Genomic DNA, 21,660 nt, shown 5'->3' on the forward strand with positions numbered 1-21,660 from the left:
ACTTGCCTGCTGGCAGAAGGTCATCTGAGACATGGCTAGACAGGTCTCTCTCGGCGAGGCATCCCAAGACCTGGGGGAAGCCACCAAGAGGGAGAGTCCTCTTGAGAGTTCCTGCTTAATGGTTCAGAAGTTGCCCCACTGCTTCCATCCCAGCCTGCACTGCTCTAACCATCAGCTCTCCCCTCCAGGTCAATGGGCAGAACGTAGTGAAGGTTGGACACCGGCAGGTCGTCAACATGATTCGGCAGGGCGGAAACAACTTGATGGTGAAGGTTGTCATGGTGACGCGGAATCCGGAGATGGAAGAGGCCATGAAGAAGAAAGGTACCACCGCAGTGCATTCTGGGATGGTGCTTTGGGTTCTTTTTAAAAAAGAAAAGAAGTGGGAAGGAATATGTTGTTCAGAAGTTAAAGATGGGAAGGCTCTACTCTTGAAATCTTCTCCAAGTTGGAGAATGGGACCTACTGGGGCTTAGAAGCAGGAAGTGTACAGTGGGGCCTCGCAAGACGAAATTAATTCGTTCTGCGAGTTTTTTCGTTTTGTGAATTTTTCATCTTGCGAAGCACGGTTTCCCATAGGAAATGCATTGACTGTTTCCCATAGGAATGCATTGACGGTTTTAAGAAAAAGGCGCAAGACGTTTTCGTCTTGCGAAGCAAGCCCATAGGGAAATTCGTCTTGCGAAGCAATTCAAAAAACAAAAAACTCTTTCGTCTTGCGAGGCATTCATCTTGCGAGGTACCACTGTAAGTCCCAAGATGGAAAGAAGATAAAGTCCCTACCAGAGAAGAATGGCAGATTAAGATGATGGATTATACCAAAATTGCTAAAGTGACCGGAAGGATCAGAAATCAGGAAGACCAAAATTTTAATAAGGAATGGGGGAAATTTATAATTTATCTTAAAAACCCTTGAAAACAGCTAAAAGCGTTAGTAGGATGGGAATAACACTTGTAGTTTAATGGTGAGTTTTGGACATAATGGAGAGGTAGAAGATTTGGATTATCATAAAAGATGCAGGAAGAAATGACTAACAATATGACCCACAAAGGGGAGAAGTCCAGGAGATTCTTTGGAATCTTGTTTTTATGTTGTATGCATGTCTAGAATCAAAGGAAGACGCAACCTCAGCGCTACACTCTGAAAAATATAGGTGGCTCTTCGTGTTACAGGTCATATGACTCTCCGTCAGGGACAGCTGATTTAGGATGCTTCCCTGAAAGGATAAATCTGGATTAAGTGGGCAGCGGGGAGCGGGATACAGACTGGAGTATTGATGCCAAAACATTATGTGGGCAATGCAAAAAACTTGCATGTGTAAGGAGCGTCAGTCTCACATTAAACTTACCCACGTGGGCACTGTTACAGAAATACCTTCAATCTCTTCAAGGGATAGCTAGAACATTCTTGTATGTTGAGTCACTCCGTGGATTCTCCTATTGTTTTTGTACCAGTGCCTTCCCCTCTTCCTTTCCTTGCCATGGTGTGTTCTGGGTTCTCTCGGGAGCTGACGAATGGGCTTTCCTGCATTCAAGCAAAAGGAAAAGTGGTTAGGGTGGCAAGATACAAAACTTACTTTGGATGAGAGGGTGGTCCAGTGGGTTCGGGGAAAGACTGGTGATGGGAATTGGATGACACGAGTCTGGTTCACAAGCAAGATCCCAGAGCTGCTTCTTGTTTTTAACTGTAGCTGCGCCACAGCAGACAAGACGATTGCCACCTCCAGCCATCTCCTTGCGCTCCAAATCCATGACATCTGAGTTGGAAGAAATGGGTAAGGATGCTCACGGGTTATCATTTCCTGTCTCAAGAGTGTGCAGGGAACTGCCATCCCCAATCTGTTTCATGATTAACATACATACATGCCCTCTACTGGAGGGAGGGAACACTGCACTAGAAGCACAGTGTGACCAACAGACACGCCAGTGACCTGGCATTTAGATGGATGCATGCAGTGGCGTAGCGTGGGGGGTGCAGGGGGGGCCGGCCGCACCGGGCGCAATATCTGGGGGTTAGGGTTAGGGGGCGCAAATCCACGGGTTAGGGGGTGCAAATTACTTGCCTTGCCCCGGGTGCTGACAACCCACGCTACGCCACTGGATGCATACACAGCTACTGTGCAGCTGATACTTGTGTCATCTTGTGGCCTGTTTGGTTTGGGCAACTACTTCTTCTTACACTTATTTGCTAAAAATATTGTTTGGGTCACCCCGTAATGGTTATAGTTCTGCCCTGAGGTGCTTTTGATGTCCTCCTTTGCCTTAGAGCAGAAGACTAGCAAATGATGAACTAGGCTAAGTCAGATATTTAGAGTCTTCTCCATGCAGTGCACCTTGATTATCCTAAATGAACCCATTCATGCATAATTTGTTACTATGGTAGAACTTGTTTTTTTCTAGCTGAAGAATTAATTGCCGCCCCCCAGATTTGAGGGACCCTTGGGCAAGAGGTCTTAGGTGCTTCCAAAGTGGTCCTGTTGCCCACAGTATGATTGTTGATTTGAGGGTTCCTCCTAGGCAAGACCCAGGCATGGACTTTTGAAGGCTTCCTCTTGACGTCTCACCCCGGTTTGTCCAAATCCTTCAAATTCTGCTTAAAGCAGAAGTCGGCAGGAGCCTTGCATGGAACCAGTTATGCCAGATGGATAAAGGGCAATCCTCACTGTGACAGGATGTTGTCGCCATCTGCGTTTCAAGTTACGCATTACCGTCCCCATGCAAATGTGTCCATGGAGAGGGTTTCCAATGTCTGCACTTGGCCTCAGCCACTGGAATCGTACATGGAAAATGCCGCAACACAGAACCAGGAATCAGTTTTTAAGTCCTAGTTTCATTCTCCTAGCTGGGGCATACTGTGGGGTAAGAGCTGAGCCTGATTTTGCAACCGGAATAAATTTAGGGGAAAAACAAAACGTATTTTAGTTGCTCATCCCAAATCATCAATTTTTTTTACTGACTGCAGGCTTTGGGGGAAGGTTAGATTGGTTGCAAAATCTGGTGTATATAATGATTTTGGTGGATAAATGAGGGTTTCCCAGTTTTATGCATCATTATGGAAGGGGTGAGGATCCATTGCTTCTCCTCTCTCTCCATCTTCTTTCTTTTTGTCCACCCACTGCTGCCCCGGACTCTCAAAACCCATCATAGTTGAGAAAGGTGAGTTCCTGTCCCCACCCCAAATTGCTCCAATAATTGCAAGAAAGTGGGCTGGATTACAGAAACACACACACTTCCCTTTTGCTCAGAAACGGAGTATGAGGGCTCCCCACTTCTTCATACTGTTTAGAGTAATGTTGCTGCTTAAGGAAGGTCTCCCCTCCCTGATCTGTGACCTGATATCAGTGATCTTCCTGTGTCAAAGAGCGAAGTAGCAGGGCTGATGCAAACATCTAACCCAGCCAAACGTTCATATACCATATTTTTCGCTCTATAAGATGCACCAGACCACAAGACGCACCTAGTTTTTGGAGGAGAAAAACAAGAAAAAAAATATTCTGAATCTCAGAAGCCATAACACAAAGAGGGATTGCTACGAAGTGAAAGCAGCAATCCCTCTTGCTCTTCTGGCTTCTGGGATAGCTTGGCAGCCTGCATTCGCTCCATAAGACGCACACACATTTCCCCTTACTTTTTAGGAGGGAAAAAGTGAGTCTTATAGAGCAAAAAATACGGTAGTTTCAGGTGTGGAAAGGAGCGGCGATTGGATGAAGGGAAGCATATTTTTAGGCCGGGGGATATTTTAGGAAGCTTTCAGTAATGCAAGGTGGCTCGAGGGCTTTTCATCAGTCCCCCTTATTTTTGAAAACCTGAAGGGGAGCTGCTGCAAGTGACTAGGAAGCCCCACTGCTGACACACTATCGAAGTGGCACATCCCTGGAAACGGCACTAAGTCATTGTAGAATCTTAGAATTGGAAGGGACCCCAGGGGTCATCTAGTCCAACCCCCTGCAATGCAGGAATCTCAGCTAAAGCATCCATGACAGATGAACGTCGTGTAGTGTCCTTTCCAAGGACGTTTTTAAATTACAGAACAGCAGCTTGGGAGAAGCTCGCACCTTTTTAAAGCGTGTTTTCAAAATAGGGGGAAATGAGATTTCAAAACCCCTTGGACAACTTTGTAACTGCAAATACTACGTGCACCCTGCCTACCCACGCGATACACTAATTTCTCCCCTCCACACCCACAACGGGTGTCACCGTATTCTCCCCACCCACTTTGCAGGAAAGAAATGCCCAACAGGGGTGGAGGCTCATGGGGAGCAGGGCTAGGTGTTCAGGGTGAGGAGTCTTAAAGGCTTATAGGAATCATGGCAGCATTGCCAGAATGTAGATACAGGTGGCCTAATACACTTCAAGTTATTTATTATTTTTTAGAGAACGATTAAGCAGAATACTGCTTGCAGGCTTTACCTTATATCTCCACTCCTAACAGGGTTAGAGATGAGTGTGTCTTTTACATTGTAATCATAGCTTGAGATGCTTTGGTAGAAGATAGGCCCTCACAGGCCTGCCAATGCCCTCTTGAAGTGGGAGGATTCTCTGCCTTGCCCCCACCCATCCTCAATTCATAGACACCTAGAACTGTAGAGTTGGAAGGGACTGTGAGGGTCATCTAGCCCAGCCCCCCGAATACATAAAACATTCGCCCAATGTGGGGCTCAAACCCACAACCCTGAGATTTAAGAGTCTCCTACTCTACCAACTGAGCTGTTGTGGGCAGTGACAGATGCCTCAATGCCCGTGAGATGCCTTACTGCCCAGTATCTTCTCTCCCTCATCCTGCCCAAATCCTTCGGTTTGTTACAGGGGGTTTCCAGGCCTCCCCCCCCAAGCTATACCTTTCTCCTCCTCCAAAAGTGGAGGTGCTAATTTCTTCCCCTCTTGCTATCTCCCTCCCACCATCCAGTCTCCCCCTGGAAGAAGAAAACAGGTGAGTGTCACGCATCCCTCACCCCGCCACGCACGCACTGAGCCGCCTCGCTTACCTCTCATTGCCTCCCACCCAGCACCGCCCTGCACTCTCCCACCGACGCTCCCATCGGTTGCCGCTGCCGCCCCCCTCCGTCCACACAGCTCCACGAACCGGCCTTCCTAGACATGCCGTCCCCAGCCCACCCCACCCCCTGCACCTCCCACCCCCGTTATCCTCCCCTCCTGTCGTCTCTGCAGATTATGAGCCGGCGATGGGCACTGATAAGAAGCGGACTGTCTATCAGATGGCTCTGAGTGAGTACCAAGCAGGCCTTGGCGACTGCCAACAGTCTGCGGGAGGGAATCTCGGGGCAAAGGCTGGGTACCTCCTCCTGGGTGCCCTCAGCTGGGAGCGTTCCTCATGCTCCATTGCAAGAGGGGGTTCCAGTTATTTCCTGCATTTGCGTTGGCAGTTAACAGAATTTGGCTTTTCTCTGTGTGGGTTTTGCAGCACCGCAGTGTGAAATCTTCAGTTTTGTCTTTACTCTGGCATACACGTGCAGAACAATGTTTGAGGACTAGGGTGCATAGCCACGGCTAGGGTTTATGGAATAGGTGTCGGCCTGCAAAACAAGCTCTTGCCAGTTCTTGAAATCCAACATCCTGGTGTTTGGGTAGCAGCCCCCTTGCTGTTGGGGCTAGATCAGGGCAGAAGCCAAGAGAGAAAAAAAGAGATTTCCAGGTTTTCCTATCCCATAACAGCAGAGATGCAGAACTTTCGCCCTTCCAAATGTTGCTGCTGCACTACAACACCCATCATCCCTGCTGGCTGTTGGGGCTATTTATACATACATACATACATACATACATACCCCGCCCATCTGGCTGGGTTTCCCCAGCCACTCTGGGTGGCTCACAACAGAATATTAACAACACGATAAAACATCAAACAATAAAAACTTCCCTAAACAGGGCTGCCTTCAGACGTCTTCTAAAAATCAGATAGTTGTTTATTTCCTTGACATCTAATGGGGGAGCATTCCCACAGGGCAGGAGCCACCACCGAGAAGGCCCTCTGCCTGGTTCCCTGTAACCTCACTTCTTGCAGTGAGGGAACTGCCAGAAGGCCCTCGGAGCTGGACCTCAGTGTCCGGGCTGAACGATGGGGGTGGAGACGCTCCTTCAGGTATACTGGACCGAGGCTGTTTAGAGCTTGAAAGGTCAGCTCCAACACTTTGAATTGTTCTCGGAAACGTACTGGGAGCCAGTGTAGGTCTTTCAGGACCGGTGTTATCTGGTCTCAGCAGCCACTGCCAGTCACCAGTCTAGCTGATGGAAGCTGGTATACAGCTCACAATGAATGGGCTGTGAGGAGCACCAGTCTTGCCTTCTTTGCCAAATGGCTGGGAGGTACACACACAAAACCCCAAATACCAATCAGGTTGTTTGATGTGGTTTTACTTGTTGAAGGGGAGGGCAGTGTCTGGTAGCAGGGTGGGCTTGCAGCAGTACTGACAGTGTCATCCTTAAGGCTCGGGACTTGAGCCAAGGGTACTGACTCCCAAGCATAAAGGTTCCTGGCTTTCCGAGAGGGCTGGTGGTGAGGAAGTGTAGTCTTGTGTGGGCATGGGCAGAAGGTAAGCTAGTGGGAAATGCAAAGAAGTCAGGTGGAGCTTGCAAGCACAAGGTTCCAATTAGAAAAACCCCAGCCCCTCTAGTTAGAAGCTTAACTCAGGCAGCAGGACTGGCCAGGCAAGATTTCTCTAGGTGTGAGAGACCTGGGAAAGCTGGCGCCAGTCGGGGAGACATTGGGGCTAGGAGAGTCTTCCCTAACCTTGATGCCCTTCAGATGATATTGGACCCCCAAGGCTCAATCCCCACAACCATCAGCTGCAGCCAAGAAGGCCAGTGGTCAGGAATTATGAGAGTTGTAGTCTAAAGCGGAAACATCTCAGCATAAGGCATTCTCCAAAGTTCGTCTGACCTCGGTCTGGTCCTGCAATGCACTTTCTTAGGCAAGAATGCAGATTAGGATAGCTCAGCGTAGATTTGGCATCCTGGATCCGAAGATGCAATTTGCCCCTGTAAATTTTAAGCACATTGGTGGGCCGTAGGGGATCATAATTTTAAAAATAAGAGACTACATGAGACTGAAATCAGGTCACCCTTAGCCTGATGGGCAAAGGGACATAGGCGTGCTCTGCGTGGGGATGGTTGTAATCTTGCCTCTTTCTGTGATTCTGCCTCATTTCAGACAAATTGGACGAGATCCTGGCAGCAGCTCAACAGACAATCAACGTGGGGGATGGATGTGGCAGCGGAGGGCTTCCTTCCTTGGGGAAATCTCGGGGCACTGCCAAGAACTATTTCTCTGCTGAGGTAGGATGGAGCACAGCTCACCAGTGGAGCAGACATCTAGCAAGATCTGTTGTTGTTTTGATCAAAGTTTCCCTATGCAGAGAGTGAAACACTGGCTAAAAAAGTATTCTTTTAAATGCAATTGCCAATATGTTCCCTCGTGAGTTTTCCTCTTCAAATCCTTGGTTGTTGAATGCTATCCACTTGATACTCTAATATTCTGTGGCTACTAAGCATCCTCACTAAGCTGTTTTGGGGGATCATTTTTGCCCCATCTAAGTTTGGGGTGTGTGTTTTGTTTTGTTTTGTTTTGCTTTACTTCTGCAGACCTTAGTATCCTGGTACTAAGTACCTGAGTTCACGATTAGAGTGATAGTTTATCTTCTCTTCTCTGGGAGAGGGGAAACCAATAGTTTTGATAATGCTGGTAATGTTTCTGTTCGTACCTATATTCTTTCTCTTGAAAACTAATAAAATACATTAGTTTTTTAAAAAAATAAATAAAATATAAATAGAGTGACAGTTCATTATTGCTGCTACATCCACCCACCATGGGCATAGGCAGGGGGCAGTCCCCCCCCCCATCAAGTAAGTAAACAAAAATACTTAACTCAGTTCTGCCCCCCCCAACATAAAGCCTGCCCCCCCAAAATAAATCCTGACTACACCCCTGCCACCCAGCCTCTCTGAGTCCTTTCATCTGCTCTTACTAGTTCTCTGGCTTCATCTTTTTCTTTCTTTCTTTCAGCCCAGTTTTGAACAGCACCGCCTGAGTCAGGCCAGTTACGAGCGCCCATCCTACCTGCCAGCCAGTCACCCCCCAGGCATGATGCTCCGCCAGAAGTCTATTGGTGAGACAGGGGTCGGGAGGGTGTGCAGTAGTCCAGGTGTCTGGGAGCCAATGTACTGGGAGCTAATGTAGGTCTTTCAGGACCGGTGTTATATGGTCTCGGTGGCCACTCCCAGTCACCAGTCTAGCTGCCACATTCTGGATACTTTTACAGCTGCAACCAGGTCCTGGTCTGGAGATCGAGTAAAGGTCACGGCTCCAGCAGTTGTCAAAACTAAAAGTCCCCGCCTTCCCACCACCATCTATGTTTCTGCCTCTCCAGGGTTTCTTGCAAGCAATTGAAGACTGTTCCTGCATGCAGGCTGTCTTTGCTCCTCCCATTTCATACCTCTCCTGGTTCTGGGAGTTGGGGGGGGGGAGCTTGTCACAGCAGGAGGAGACACCTGTGACTCTTCACCAACCTGACTCATCTCTTCCCTCCTGTTACTCACCTGCTTCAGCTTCTGCCTCCAACTCTGGACTGCTCTCTGCCACAGACTCTCCCAGCTCACTGAACCCTGTTACTCCTTCAGCTTCCAATATCTCACCACCACCACCACACCTCGGACTCTGAGCTTTTTTCCCTTGAGGGTTCCCCAAAATTGCCTCCCACCATTCATGGTCCAACCAGTCCATGACAGCAGATATGAACGAGAAGGGCCGGGAGGGAAGAGGGAGTTCTCTTTGCTTAGAGCAGGGCGGGGGAGCCTGCAGCTCTACGTGGTGTTGCTCGACTCCCAACTCCCATCAGCCCCAGCAGACAGGACTAATGATTCGAGAATGGTGGGAGCTGTAGTCCAGCTGGAGGGCCTCAGGTTAGACAGTGGAAATATGGGAGAACGGTTTGGTGATGATAGCATTCCTTCTCTCCCCAGGTGCCGCTGAGGATGACAAGCCCTACCTCACTCCCCCTGCCATGAAGTTCAGCCGCAGCCTTTCAGTCCCGGGTTCTGATGACATCCCCCCGCCTCCAACCACCTCCCCTCCAGACCCCCCCTACAGCAGCACCACGCCCTCGGCGTCCGGGCGTGCCACCCCCTTGGCCCGTTCCACCTTCAACCCCAGCAGCGAGGCCAAGCTCTACTCAGCTTCCCTGCACCAGGAACCGTCTTACGAGCCGCGCTCCCGCGACAAGATGTCCCTCTACCGCCAGGAGTCCGAGGCGGGGGCCGAGGGGTCGACCGCCCGCGGCTGGCGGGGCCACACCCCAGACCTGCGCTACTACAACCTGCCGCCCCGGGCCACCAACACCGCCATGTATGTCCCCACCAAGCCCATGCGGCGGAAGGGGCCGCTTGTCAAGCAGACCAAAGTGGAAGACGAGCAGCGCCAGCAGCAGGGAGCCTCTGCCTCCCAGGCGCAGCCGTTGCCTCTGCAGCCCCAGATGCCCGCCCCGCCGGAAAAGAGCTCCATCCCCATTCCTACCATCATAATCAAAGCCCCCTCGACCAGCAGCAGCGGGCGCAGCAGCCAGGGGAGCAGCATGGAGGCCGAGAGCCAGCCGGAGACGGCGGTGCCTGTGCCCTCGCTCCAGCTCCACAACAGCATGGATTTCACCAGCCAGTTTGGGGCGGCCCTGGTTGGGGCTGCCCGGCGGGACCGCGAGTGGTACAGCGAGGCTCGCCGCAAGTCTGCCCTCTTCCTCTCCACCGAGCAGCCGGACGACGACTCTCAACAGACGCCCATGCCCCGTCTCCGCCACTCCAAATCCATCGACGAAGGCATGTTCTCTAGCGAGCCGTACATCCAGCTCAACATGGCTCCCTGTTTTGGCAGCGGCGCCGGCGGCGGGAGCAGCTCCGGTTACCTCCCGTCTCGAGCCGCGAAAACATACGGAGCCAGCACCACCAGCGCCTTCACTTCCGTGTGCTCCAGTTTCCTGCCGCAGTTACAGGCCCACTCGACGCCTCTCATTCACCCGCTGACGGGCAAGATTTTAGACCCTGGATCCCCCTTGGGACTGGCCCTGGTGGCTCGTGAGCGGGCCTTGAAGGAGTCCCAGTCCCAGCAAGAGAGCCGAGATGACAGGCATTCGCGCCCGTCCTCGCCCCGGTTCGGAGAGGCTCCCAAAACACCAGAGTCTCCCGGAAGCTCCATCCTGCGGCTCTGGGGGACGCCAGAGCAGCAGCAGCACCATCACCACCACCACCACCAGCGCCCGGCATCACCGCGGAAAGAGCCCGAGAGCCCCCGGCACCCCTCTCCCGAGCAGCAGCAGCAGCATCCTCCGTCCTCGGCCAAAGGCGCGCCGTGGGAGAAGCGGCCCGAGGAAGGGGAGAAGCTGGAGCTGCACGTGCGTTTCATGGAGAACTGCCGCCCAACAGAGGAGGAGGAAGGGGGCCAGGAGAGTGGGAAAGCTGAGGTGGCCACTGCGCCCACGGAACGTGTGGCCGAGGAAAACGGGCTCCCGTTGCTGGTGCTGCCCCCTCCCGCCCCGTCCATCGATGTGGATGACGAATTTGTGTTCACCGAGCCGCTCCCGCCGCCCCTCGAGTTCTCCAACAGCTTTGACAAGCCCGAGTCGCCCCCCAAAGCCGCCAACGAAGTCCCTGCTGCAATGACCCCTCCGGCCGCGCCCCCTGCTCCAGCCGCCTTGGACTCCACGGCATCCAGCTTGACGTCCTACGACAGCGAGGTGGCCACCCTGACCCAAGCCGGCACAGCGGAAACCAAGGAAGCCCCTCACGTCAACTTCTCTTCCGTCGTGTCCTCCATCGCCATCCCTCCTGCCGAGGCCCCCGAAGCCGTGACGGACTCGGGGATCGAGGAGGTGGACAGCCGCAGCAGCAGCGACCACCACCTGGAGACCATCAGCAGCGTTTCGACTCTGTCCAGCATGTCTGGGGAAGGCACCGAACTCTTGGACACCTACATCACCTATTTGGACGGGCAGGCTTTTGGGGGAGGCAGCGGCAGCGGAGGAGGCAGCAGCAGCAGCGGTGGTGGCGGAGGCAGCACAGAGAAGAGCCCCCTGCAGACCAAGCTACGCTCGCGGCCATTCCCCGGCCGCTTGCCGGTGGCCACCCCCACCAGCTCCACCATCTCGGTTTCTGCATGTACTGAGAACATGTTTGCCCTCACGCCCGCTCCGCCCTACCACCAGCAGCCGGCCGCTGCCGAGCCGGGCAAGGAGCTGCAGCGGAAATCCCCGACGCTGCCGTGGGAGGAACCCAAGGCCTCCCCCATGTCCACCATGAAGGCCAGCATCATCAGCGAGCTGAGCACCAAGCTGCAGCAAATGGGCGGGGTGTCGTGGTCACGTCCGCCCGACTCGGTGGCTTCTTTCGGTTCAGAGAGGCCCAGCTCCTTGCAGAGGCAAAGGTACTAGGCGACTGGAGCAGGAGGAGGAGGAACAGGAAGCAGGAAGCCAGCCCCGTGCATGCCGCATCTCGTGTTTCAGTTGGGTTTGTCTCCTTTTCTCATTCTCCCGTCAATGCTTGCTTTTTTATGATTTTTCTTTTTTCCTTTTTTCTACCACCATTACATCGTTTGGTGTGCTGGCAGGCACAGGGCAAGGGTATGTGCTCTTCTATGGAGCACTTCGCCCGTCTTGTTCAGCGGGTATGCATGGTGCATATATTTACTGTACCACTGGCTTGCAGTTGTATGCGTGTGTGCGCACAGACCATCCCAGCTGCTTTTTGCGTGCACTCAGAACACAGGCCCAGCCCCTCCTTAGGCATCCAAGGAGACCATCCAAACCAGCAGCATGACTATAGAAGCATACACATGTATTTAGGGTCTGTTGGCATGTGTGTGCATCTTGCACGCACAAAGTATATACCTTTGTCTTGTACTGTACTCATGTTCAGGCAAAGGTCTCTTCAAGCCAATAATGGGCAAGACTCTTCCTCTAATGTCCAATGTTTGCTCCTAAAGGATCAGAAACAGAAAGTCACCAAGCCATTGGGTTTCACAGCACATCGTGGCAGGGACCAAGAAACAGCCCTTTTTGACTAGCCCACAACATGTTGACCCACCCTGCTGAATGGAGCTCATCATTTTGGCTTTCTTGGTGACAACCCCTTGATTATATTACACTGCAGACGGGCAGCAAAAATTGGCAGTCTTGGTCTTGATAGGCCACCACGCATGGGTGGTAGGCTGCGTTTGCCTTGATGCTGTGTGGGCCTGCACTGGAGACCCAAATGGTGTGTGTAAATGCATAGAGGAGTAAGATTTCCCATTTGGGTAGACCATCTGTTTTTCATGTCCAATCCCCAGCCTCTCCAGGCAGGCTGCCTTTTTGAAACCCTAAAGAACATCTCCCAGTCAGTGTAGACAGTAAGGACCCAGTGATCTGACCTGGTATAAGGCAGCTTTCTGTGTTCCTGTGTTCTTTGTGTAGCGTTCACATTTCGTTTTGTGGGGGGATCCTTTCTGCTGAAGATCCCCTTTGTGTTTGCTGTGCAACACTTGCCTTGCAGAGCCTTGCATCCTAGTGTGCACTGAGTTTACCCTCGGGGGAGGCTGGTCCCTGCTCCCCACTAAACAAGGGACAAACTCCCTGTGAGCCAGCAGGTCTGGGAATGGCTTTCCAACTTGGTGCAACAGCACTGGGGCAGGGTGAAATTCTCCCCGTGCTGTTTTCCAAAATTCCTTTCTTCCCCCAAAGTTGCGATTAGCCCTACTGGAGGCAGGTGTCTCTGTTGAACATGCTGTTTTCCTTCCGCACGCCTCTCTCCAAGCAAGGCTAATAGCTAAAGGCAGGAAAGGATTTGGTTGGGGGAAATGGCGTGAGAGGGAAACTCACCCAGCACCCTTCTCCCAGTCAAATTCCAGACACACACCTCTGCTTTTAGGCTTTTCTTTAAAAAAAAAAAAAAAAGCCAGATGACTTAAGAATATGCTCTAAATTGCAAGCAGGACTTTGCTACAGTTTTGTGTTGCAGGGAAAGATTGGTAATGAGGGACAAGCTGTCACTAAGGGCTAATCTAGACTGCCTTTAGTGCCGCATTCCTAGGCACAGGTCCAGGATTTGAAGCTCTGTGTCTAAGCATTGTTGGGGGTTTTTTTGTCCCGGCGCTTTTTCCTGGGAAAACTCATCTTTTACTGCTGAATTGGAGCAAACGGCCATTGGGTTTTCTGTGGGTTGATGTTGTTTGCTCCAACTCAGTGGGAGAACATGGTTTTCCCAGGAAAGGCGCTATGATGAAAACAGCACCACCCAGACATGAAGCTTTAAAGTGTGGCCCTGTGCCTGGAAGACATGGCACAAAATAAAGTCAGGATCAACCCTAAGAGAAGCTTGTCCACTGTGATTGGCATTTCCGTTGAGAAAACCTTCAGATTCCCTGGAACACAGTCTGAAGACCTCTGACACTAGCAGGTTACATCTGGAAGAGCTCTCTGAAAGGCGGAAAGGGGGCATTTTACCTTTAGACCCAGGAAATCTGTGGTTTAGTTGTCTCCTCTTCTGATACATTATTATTATTATTATTATTATTATTACTACTACTACTACTATAATATTATTAACAAATGTATAGACTGCTTTATAACATAAAGCCATTGAAGCAGTGTACAAGATAACAGAATAAAACACTGCAAACACAAGTTCAAAAACAATGAAATCATTGCAGCAGGCTTAAAAGCAGAAAGAAACGTTGCAAATTCTTTAAAAAAAAGCAATAAAATAATTTCTTCAGATGTACAGTTGTTCCGTGACTAGGTCAGTACTCAGGGAAAGTAGGCACCTACTCATTGTGACACTGGGCACCTAATTTTGGCTGGAAATCAATTCCAGAGAGCTGCAGTGCTAAAAGCCCAGTTTCTCATACAAGCTGAGCACACCTCTGAGAGCACTGTCCCATCTGCGAACCACAGTTGCCAGGCAGGAACTTACGGGACAAAGCTGTCCCTTACAACACCCCAGTCCCAAGTTGTTTGTTGGCCCTACACCAGGGGCAAGGAACCTGTGGCACTCCACTTGAGCCCACATCATCCCTGATTATTCGCCCTGCTTGGCTGGGGCTGATGGGAGCTGGAGTGCAACAACATCTGCAAGGCTGCTGGTTCCACATCCGTGGGCTCCGCACACACATCCTTGCTCAGCTTTTGTGCCATGGAATCTTCCATGCCAGGGTCTTCTCCTTCCTAGCCGAGGTTACTTTCCTGTAGCCACCTGCTCCTCTCTTTGCACCTCCGAAGTGGACCGGGTTCACCCTCAGGCTGCTGGCACTTGCACAAGCACTTGTGCTTCCATATGCACGCACTTGCGGAGAGGCATAGGCATTGTGGGTCCACAGCACTCTCCATCCAACGCAGTCGCATTGCTGAGTTTTATTTGCTCCATTCTGTCATTCATCTGCGGTCACACATCTGCGCTGGGAGAATTCACTTGCCGTTCCTCCGATGCCGTGGAGTTGGGAAAGAGAAAAGTTGGGATCTTGCACCCAACACGCATAATCAAAGCTGCTTGTCTTTGAATGGGTAGGAAAGGTCGGCTGACAGTTAGGACTCCTGTGTCTTTTGTGGGATGGGTTGGCAGTCTTTATTTCAGAAGGAGGGGTCCTGGGTATTTTAAATGGGGTGGCGGGAAGAAAAGCAGTGGGATTCATAGTCTAATGCAGCCATTGCCAACCTGGTGTCCTCCAGACATTTTGAACTACAACTCCTATCAGGCTCAGCCAGGATGATAGGCACTGTAGTCCAAAACATCAGATGCTGTATTGGGTTATATCAGAAGAGCCATAACTTCTGAGCACTATGGGAAGGTGGAGTGAGGGGTATGGTATGGTACAAAATGCTCTGGAATTGAAGTAGGGACACAGATGACTTCTGGGAGAAGAGAACCATTCCTGAATTCATTGGAGTGGAATGAATTCTTCCTTCAGAGGCTACTCTAGTAAGCATATCTCCTTCCCACAAGGCAGTTCCGTTCTGCTCGATCCATCCACTTTCCTAGTGTGAGGCAGGCTTGCTGTGGCTCCCTCAATTGCCAGCTCAGTGCACTTTATTTTCCCAGTATGGAAGATAGACTGGGGAAAGTTCCATAGGGCTCCCCCTATTGAGTTCCACTGATGGTGCACATCTCAGAGAAGGAGCCTGTTTTCCTTATCAAGTTGCTTTCCTTTTCTTGGTCATTATGAAGCAGGGCCTCAAGCCCCGTGTGACCCAAGTTAACTTGAGTGCAATGCCTTTCTGATTGCACACAGGAAAAGGCCTCTTTGTCGCTTTGTGAATATCATAGGGGGATGACTGAACTTGGAAGGATTTTTGTTCAATCCAAAAATCCTGTTGTGTGTGCTTTTTAAAAATGGCAATGAATACATTCAGGGAGGTGCTATTCAGATTTTTTTCTTCCCAAAAGAAAAATCTGAAGCCCAAGTTGCTCCATGAGAGTCAGTTCAGTCAAGGCCAATTTTTGATGAAGACTCAGGGCGTGTGCACGTTTCCACTTGTGCTGTGTCTAGAAAGCATGGGTTGGAGTGGTTTTCTCTTGACCCTCATTTTCGAGGCAAGGGTCTGAGCAGTTTTCCCCTTGCCTTGCTCCTTTCCAAGGGAAAACCCACTTTTCAGCAATAGATCAGAACAATGCTGGCAAGGGCTGATGGGAATTGGAGTCCCTAGAAGACCACAAGTAACCTACACTTGGAGGAGGCCAAGCCTCCTGACTTTCAGAAGGGAGTTTTAGTAGATACATTTAGGCTTCATGGAGATACCTCTATGATTGTCAAGGCAACCCTGGCAGAAGTTTTGTTTTTTAAAAACTCCCAACCACCAGGTCTATTTTTACGCTTGCTGAAGTCTAAATTTTGTTTTTTCACTGTGTGTTCCTGTTTGGTTGTGGGAATTTCCCTATGTCTGTTGTGGCCCACTGTTATGCCAACCAAACGAATGTGGGGAAGACAGAAATGGCAGCAGACAGTGCAAGCGAGCTCCTTTTGAATGAATGTGTCATGGTTAGGGATGGAAATGTGCCTTATGTCAGACCATTCCTGTTCCGCTGTTGAGGAACTTCTACCAGCTTCATGAAGGATCACCAAGCAGACGTTACAGTGATTGATGGTGCGTAGCTGCATTTTCTTTGGAGCAGTGCTCCATATCTAGCACAGCTTGCACCATGGATCCTCCCTTCTCTACACCTACCGCCAGCAACCTCTTGACGCTGGCAAGAGGATCCAGGTGTGGAAGCCATCTAGGTGTGGAGAGAGCTGCCACATGGAAATGGTCTCCATCCTGGATATGGTAATGTGGATTCTCCTTACTGCAACCTTCTGGTTCTCCATCTTCAAAGGTAATTTGAGAAAGACCAGCATAGCTTCATTTATATGAGGAGTTTGCTGTCTCATGTGGTTTTGTCCTTTGTTGGCAGCGCTCCTGCAAATCAGTGCTCAGTCACTTTAATATCTTCCTCCAGATATTTGTGGGTTTTTTAATATATCTAAAACAGCAGTGAGGAAAGTGTGTGTGTGTGTGTGTGTGTGTGTTGAAGCTTCTTTTCCCTGCAGGCTGGTTTTCTTATAAACTTCTGCCTCACTGAACTTTTTACCCATGGGGACAACAAGCTGTGTGGAGGGAGTGATTTCTATAAGGAAAAAAACCCTCAGGGCAAGAGAGGAGCATCCCCTCCCCCCAAACTTTCATTCCAGATTGCAACATCCCACATCTGCTTTGGGTTTGTTGGATTTCCAAAAAGGGATTCCTGTGCCTGATCATTGCATGTGTGCGACTGGAAGTGTACACAGTTTTCTGCCGAAGTCCAGGTACTGAGATGTATGCCAGCAAGTGATTTCATACACCAAGGGTAGGGAAAGAGGACCTTTGCAATGAGTTGAATCTACAGCATTGGTTGGGTCCCATCGTCCTTGACTGTTTACCATGCCGGCTGGGACTGATGGGAGTTGGGAGCCCCAACAGGGTCACAGGTTCCACATCTCTATCATAGTCAGGGCTGCAGGGAAGCCAGTCTTCTACTCCAGCTCATGCTTTCTTCTGGCTAACTGTCTCTTGTTCCTTGTCTCCTTCCCTGCAGGCTCCCAGATGAGACGTCCCCATCACTGATTTCCTCCAAGCCCGTAAGCAGCCTTTTCCATAACTGGCCTAAGTCCCCCCAGGGCAAGCACCCCAAAAGCGTGGAGTTTGACATCCGCCCGGCCCTGCGGCGCGCCCCGAGTCCAGCTGCCCTGCCCAGTGAGCACAAGATTAGCCCTGCCCCCAGGCCGTCCTCCCTCCCTATCCTGCCTTCTGTGCCCATATACACCGGCGTCTTCGATCTCCGCGGCTCGCCCACTTCCGGGGGCGAGCACCCTTTCCCCGGCTTCCCCTCGGGCAGCCGCTCTTTGTCTCCCACCCACTTCCTGCCGCCGGCCACGGACAAGCCGTTCGGCTCCAAGCCACTGCCTTTCTGGACCAAGTACGACGTGGCCGACTGGCTGGAGTACCTGAAGCTGGGCGAGCACCGCGATCGGTTCCTGGACAACGAAATCGACGGCTCTCACCTGCCGTCCCTCACCAAGGAAGATTTCATTGACCTGGGCGTGACGCGAGTCGGGCACCGCATGAACATTGCCCGTGCCCTCAAGTTTTTTCTGGAGAGGTGATGGGGGAAAACCGCCCTGCCCTGGGGAGCCTCTCGCCTGAATGTACAATGGACCTCCACCAGTGGGGAGAAGTGGGGGGGGGTGGAGGGGTTGCAGCTGTGGGGCTAGGCACAGGGGAAGCTGCGAGGAGAGACCCTGCGGGTGAGGGTGGGGATCCCCCCCTGGCAGAGAGATACTTGGAGAAGCTCACCAAAGCTTGCCTGGGCACCCTCAGGGGTGTGCACTTTCCTCCTCTGCAATGCCATGTAGCAGTTTGCCCATTTCACTCATCCAACCGCTGCTGCCGACACAGCATAGGGACACTTCACTTGCAGAGCATCGCTTTCCAAGCTATATATAAGTGTGTGCGTTTTGAGTGTGCGAATCTGCTTACATGCACTCGCCCTTCAGGGCTCCATCGGCGTTGCAGCTTGCTTCATCACCTTCGCTGCCTCGAATGGATGGCGTCAGCTGTCCAGCAGCTCATGCCTGCATGTATATATAGATAGAGAAGATAGATATCTATATTTCATCCTCCATGCTGCTGATTGTTCTTACTTTGCAGCTGTTTTCACATCAGTTCATCTAACCATGTAACAGCTTGCCCTGTGCATCTTCACAGTACCAGGGTTGTTATATACTCTGCCTTTTATATAAAAAAAAGAACCTCTGAGAAAAGTAAATTTGCATATATGCTTCCTTGCAAAATTGATTATGTGCTGGCTGTTGAAGAAGAGGGCCCAAATCCCACAAACTCATTAGGAATCTCCCTGAGCTGCTTTCTTCCTCCCCAGACCCCATCTTTGGGGCCTTTGTTAAACACTGCCCATTTAGTCGTCTTTCCACAGTCATAAAACTAGAAACTTGCTGTCTCTTTTTGAAGTGGAAGCAGAGATCTCAGCATGAAGGCAATTTTGCACCCAGTACTGAACAACATGCTTGAGCAAAGCATACAGACCCATCCCAGACTCTCAACCTGAGCATGCAGCTGCCCTGCACTCCTGCCAGCTATGGGTGAGCCTTGTGACCCTTTTAGTAAGGCAAGAGGTCTGTTCTGCTGCTGCTGAGCTGTGGCTCAGTGGCAAAGCTGTGGTGTGGGTGACTTGCCAGGCACACACTGCCCAACAAATCACGCCTACCGTTAGAACTGTGTGTGGTATTGCCTCTTTCCAGTGGCTGGATCCCACATCAGGCTTGTAGTGTTCAAAAGCCAGAATTAGCTGGAGCCAGTAGTGTTACAGGGTTATTACACAACAGTATTGGCAACTTGGATTGGGAGTGAAGGAGAAATAGCTGGTGCAGGAAGTATCAACTGCCTGTCCCATGTAATTCCAGCAGCATGGGACCAGCAATGAGGAAACTTCAGTCATTCCAATATGAACAGGGATCATTTTGTGAGTCTTGGTGTGGTTTGTGATCTGAGATTGCCTGTGGCTCTTACCACCCTTTTGCCATAAATTCAGCACTGTAGCACCCACGGGGCTTATCACAAAGAGAACCGGGTGAGGTGCAACTGAATGGCAGAACAGCTGCATAAAGGTGTATGCCTTTATGCAAACATAGTCAAAAATAATTTTGACCTTATAGTCCCTTATTTGGCTGAGTTTCAGCAATCCTATCAGAAAACCAACATTGGGTCCATTTATTCCGCAGACCCCATTCTATGGAGGAACCTGCTCTCTAGTCACAGACCATTGTTGTCAGGCTTGTTTGATCTAGAACTGATGAGTGGCTTGAGCCTGCATTTGGGCAGAAGAGGATGGGTTGTGCCACATGGCCAGACACAAGATGCTGTATGTAGGGTTCAGCCCCATTCCCATAAGTTTAAGCCTAGGTGTGATCTCTTCGCTGCAAAGATAAGACAGTATATGCTGTATTTGTAAAACCATCCTCTGAAACTAAGTGCACTTTGATGTGTGGTGTTGGTTCACTTCTGTGTAGTCTTCCAGGGCAAGAATTAGCTCATCCATCCTTATTTTTAATCATCCATGGTGCATCAACAACCTTTTCAGAAGAACCCAGATCTGTTCCTGTTTACAAAAGCCTTGTGGTAAATTGCCTGGAAGCAGTGAATAGTCCCCCATCAGTGATCAGACAAGTTGCTAATTCCAAGCCTGCTTTATACACCCTCTTGTGAGACACCTGATGTTCAGCTGATGTAGAGCTGCATCTCATTGGTCATACCAGATGAGTGAATTCATATCACACCCTGAATTCACACTGGTAATACAAAAGCAAACAAGTCTCACTCCATTTATACCACAGAGTACACACAACCCTGGCTTTAATAGTCTGCAAAACAGCTTCTTCGCAAGTTGTAGTGTGGTCCCCATATACATGTGTGCTGTTGTGCTCTAGCTCACACCTTGCATATTCAACAACAAGCTTCATTTTGTCCTCATTTCAAAAGCTATTTCCACGCCGCCTCCATTTGGAAATGTATTGCGTATTTCTGCACTTCCAGAACGGGGAAGATAAGACAATTTCCCATAGAAGTTGGGAGTCTCTCTTAACGTTCTTCTGCCAGAGGGGTATCTGTGGCAACCAGGAATTCCAGCTCCGGATGGGTAGCCAAGATTGAGGGGCTGGAACAGGGAAGACAAAGCGACATAAAAGTAGGGTGTGGGTAGGTGCTCCCACTCTGGGTCTCTTGTGCTCTCTCCTTCGGCGCCATGTGCTCCTGCACCGATTCCAAGGGGCGAGAGGTCTCGGATACTGACCATATCTGTGCTGTGGATGGAGCATCCCCCTTCCCCTCCCCCAATGCTCAGCTGCCAAAGAAACAAGAGCCCAGCGTTACAAGGGGGTGCTCCATAATTTGCTCTCCCCATTGCAGCCATTTGGACACCGGGACCCAGTGCACGGACTGCTTCCCCCCCCCCCAAGACACAGGCCAGGGAGGGGTTGTTCTTGCTGCTGCTCATTGCTGGGATCCTCAGAGTGATGCTCCGTCCAAGAGCGGGGGGCGGGGGACGACTCCTTGACTCCTCCCCTCTCAATCTCCACGTCAGGGATTACGAGCTGTGGGGAAAAGTGTGCGGGGGAATTTGTACGATGACTGTAGGCCTTGTGGCTGGCCCCATTTTACCACTTCACCTGTGCTGTGACTCTTAAAATCGACAGCTGGCCACCGACACCCCCGCCACAACTGTGCCATGCAGCTGACCGCCCCACTCCTGCTCCTCTGAAACCGTAGTTCTGTGCCATACAGCTAAGTCCTTCCCACGACCGTTAACCATGTGGCGTAGCACGCTGCTTGTCTGAGCCACGCCACGTTTCTGTACTACGTGGCTCCCATCACACATGTGCCCATAACTCCATGACGTAGGGTAAACCTTGTGCATCCGACATCCCATCAAGGCCAGCAATGTACCCTTTTCCCTTCATGACCACAAGATTAACCCAGGCATGCAAAAAAAGAAAAACCCAACTGGTGGTAGGCCCCAGGCAAATAAACGTTTACGTGGGCAGCCAGGATATTCACAGAACCTTAAGAAGTTTCAGCTTTTGCTTTTATTAAAATAAGGTGGATTTCTAGCCCTCATGGTTGGGAAAAAAGTAGGGCGGGCAAAGTGCCGTTTCTCAAAAGACTCAGCCGAGATTGCCAGTGGTCATAACCTCTAAGGAGCTCCTGTTGCAGAAGCTGTGTTCTCGGTGAGTGCTCTAATGCCCCCAGTCTAGCATGCGAAGGGGATTTAGGAGGTCCACATAGGCAGGGTTTTCAAGGTGGCTGCCTGCAGCCTAAGGAAGAGGCAGGTGCAGAACCTCAAGAGGTCTAGGGAGGCAGCCGAAATTGCTGGAAGGAACAGAGGCAGAGGCAGCCAAGTAGGAACAACTAGGCCACAGAGGGACGAGAGAAGGGTACCAGCAGCCAATTGGATACAAGAGGCTGGCCACTAGGGTGGAAGAATTAAGGACTTAAATAGGCGTGAGGGATTTTTGTGCTTGGGCAGCAACTTTTGCCAGCTGATGTTGGGCAAGCGGGCCACTGGATGTTTTGAGCGGAGTCGCACACCTTCGCCCCATTTGCATAGCTG

At 50.8% G+C, this 21,660-nt stretch overlaps 1 protein-coding gene and 1 long non-coding RNA gene across 9 annotated transcripts in view; one reads left to right on the forward strand and one right to left on the reverse strand.

The window, feature by feature from the left end:
• SHANK1 (SH3 and multiple ankyrin repeat domains 1) overlaps positions 1-18,306 on the forward strand; it is a 103,989-nt gene extending 85,683 nt beyond the window's left edge. For 4 of the 7 annotated variants that reach the window (XM_083408089.1, XM_083408087.1, XM_083408091.1 and 1 more), the window contains 8 exons: positions 189-324; positions 1,692-1,775; positions 4,907-4,930; positions 5,170-5,226; positions 7,166-7,290; positions 8,018-8,120; positions 8,974-11,419; positions 17,077-18,306. In XM_083408089.1, the coding sequence (XP_083264215.1) occupies positions 189-324; positions 1,692-1,775; positions 4,907-4,930; positions 5,170-5,226; positions 7,166-7,290; positions 8,018-8,120; positions 8,974-11,419; positions 17,077-17,644 (3,543 nt within the window). In that variant the 3' untranslated portion in view covers positions 17,645-18,306. Of the gene's footprint in view, positions 1-188; positions 325-1,691; positions 1,776-4,906; positions 4,931-5,169; positions 5,227-7,165; positions 7,291-8,017; positions 8,121-8,973; positions 11,503-17,076 lie in introns of all 7 variants that reach the window. The other 3 variants (XR_014504121.1, XR_014504122.1, XM_083408088.1) reach the window with 3 other exon arrangements.
• LOC310661815 lies at positions 239-17,965 on the reverse strand. 2 transcript variants are annotated; one of them, XR_014504126.1, is made up of 4 exons: positions 17,835-17,963; positions 11,883-11,971; positions 1,350-1,525; positions 239-362 (listed from the first exon to the last, which is right to left on the reverse strand). It is a non-coding gene; the product is annotated as an uncharacterized lncRNA (long non-coding RNA). The 2 variants fall into 2 exon arrangements; XR_014504125.1 differs by lacking the exon at positions 11,883-11,971 and having other exon boundaries at positions 17,835-17,965.
• Positions 18,307-21,660: the final 3,354 nt, after the last annotated feature.

This window comes from Podarcis tiliguerta (assembly GCF_965153285.1).
Source record: "Podarcis tiliguerta genome assembly, chromosome: 13".
In the NCBI taxonomy this organism is placed as follows: Eukaryota; Metazoa; Chordata; class Lepidosauria; order Squamata; family Lacertidae; genus Podarcis; species Podarcis tiliguerta.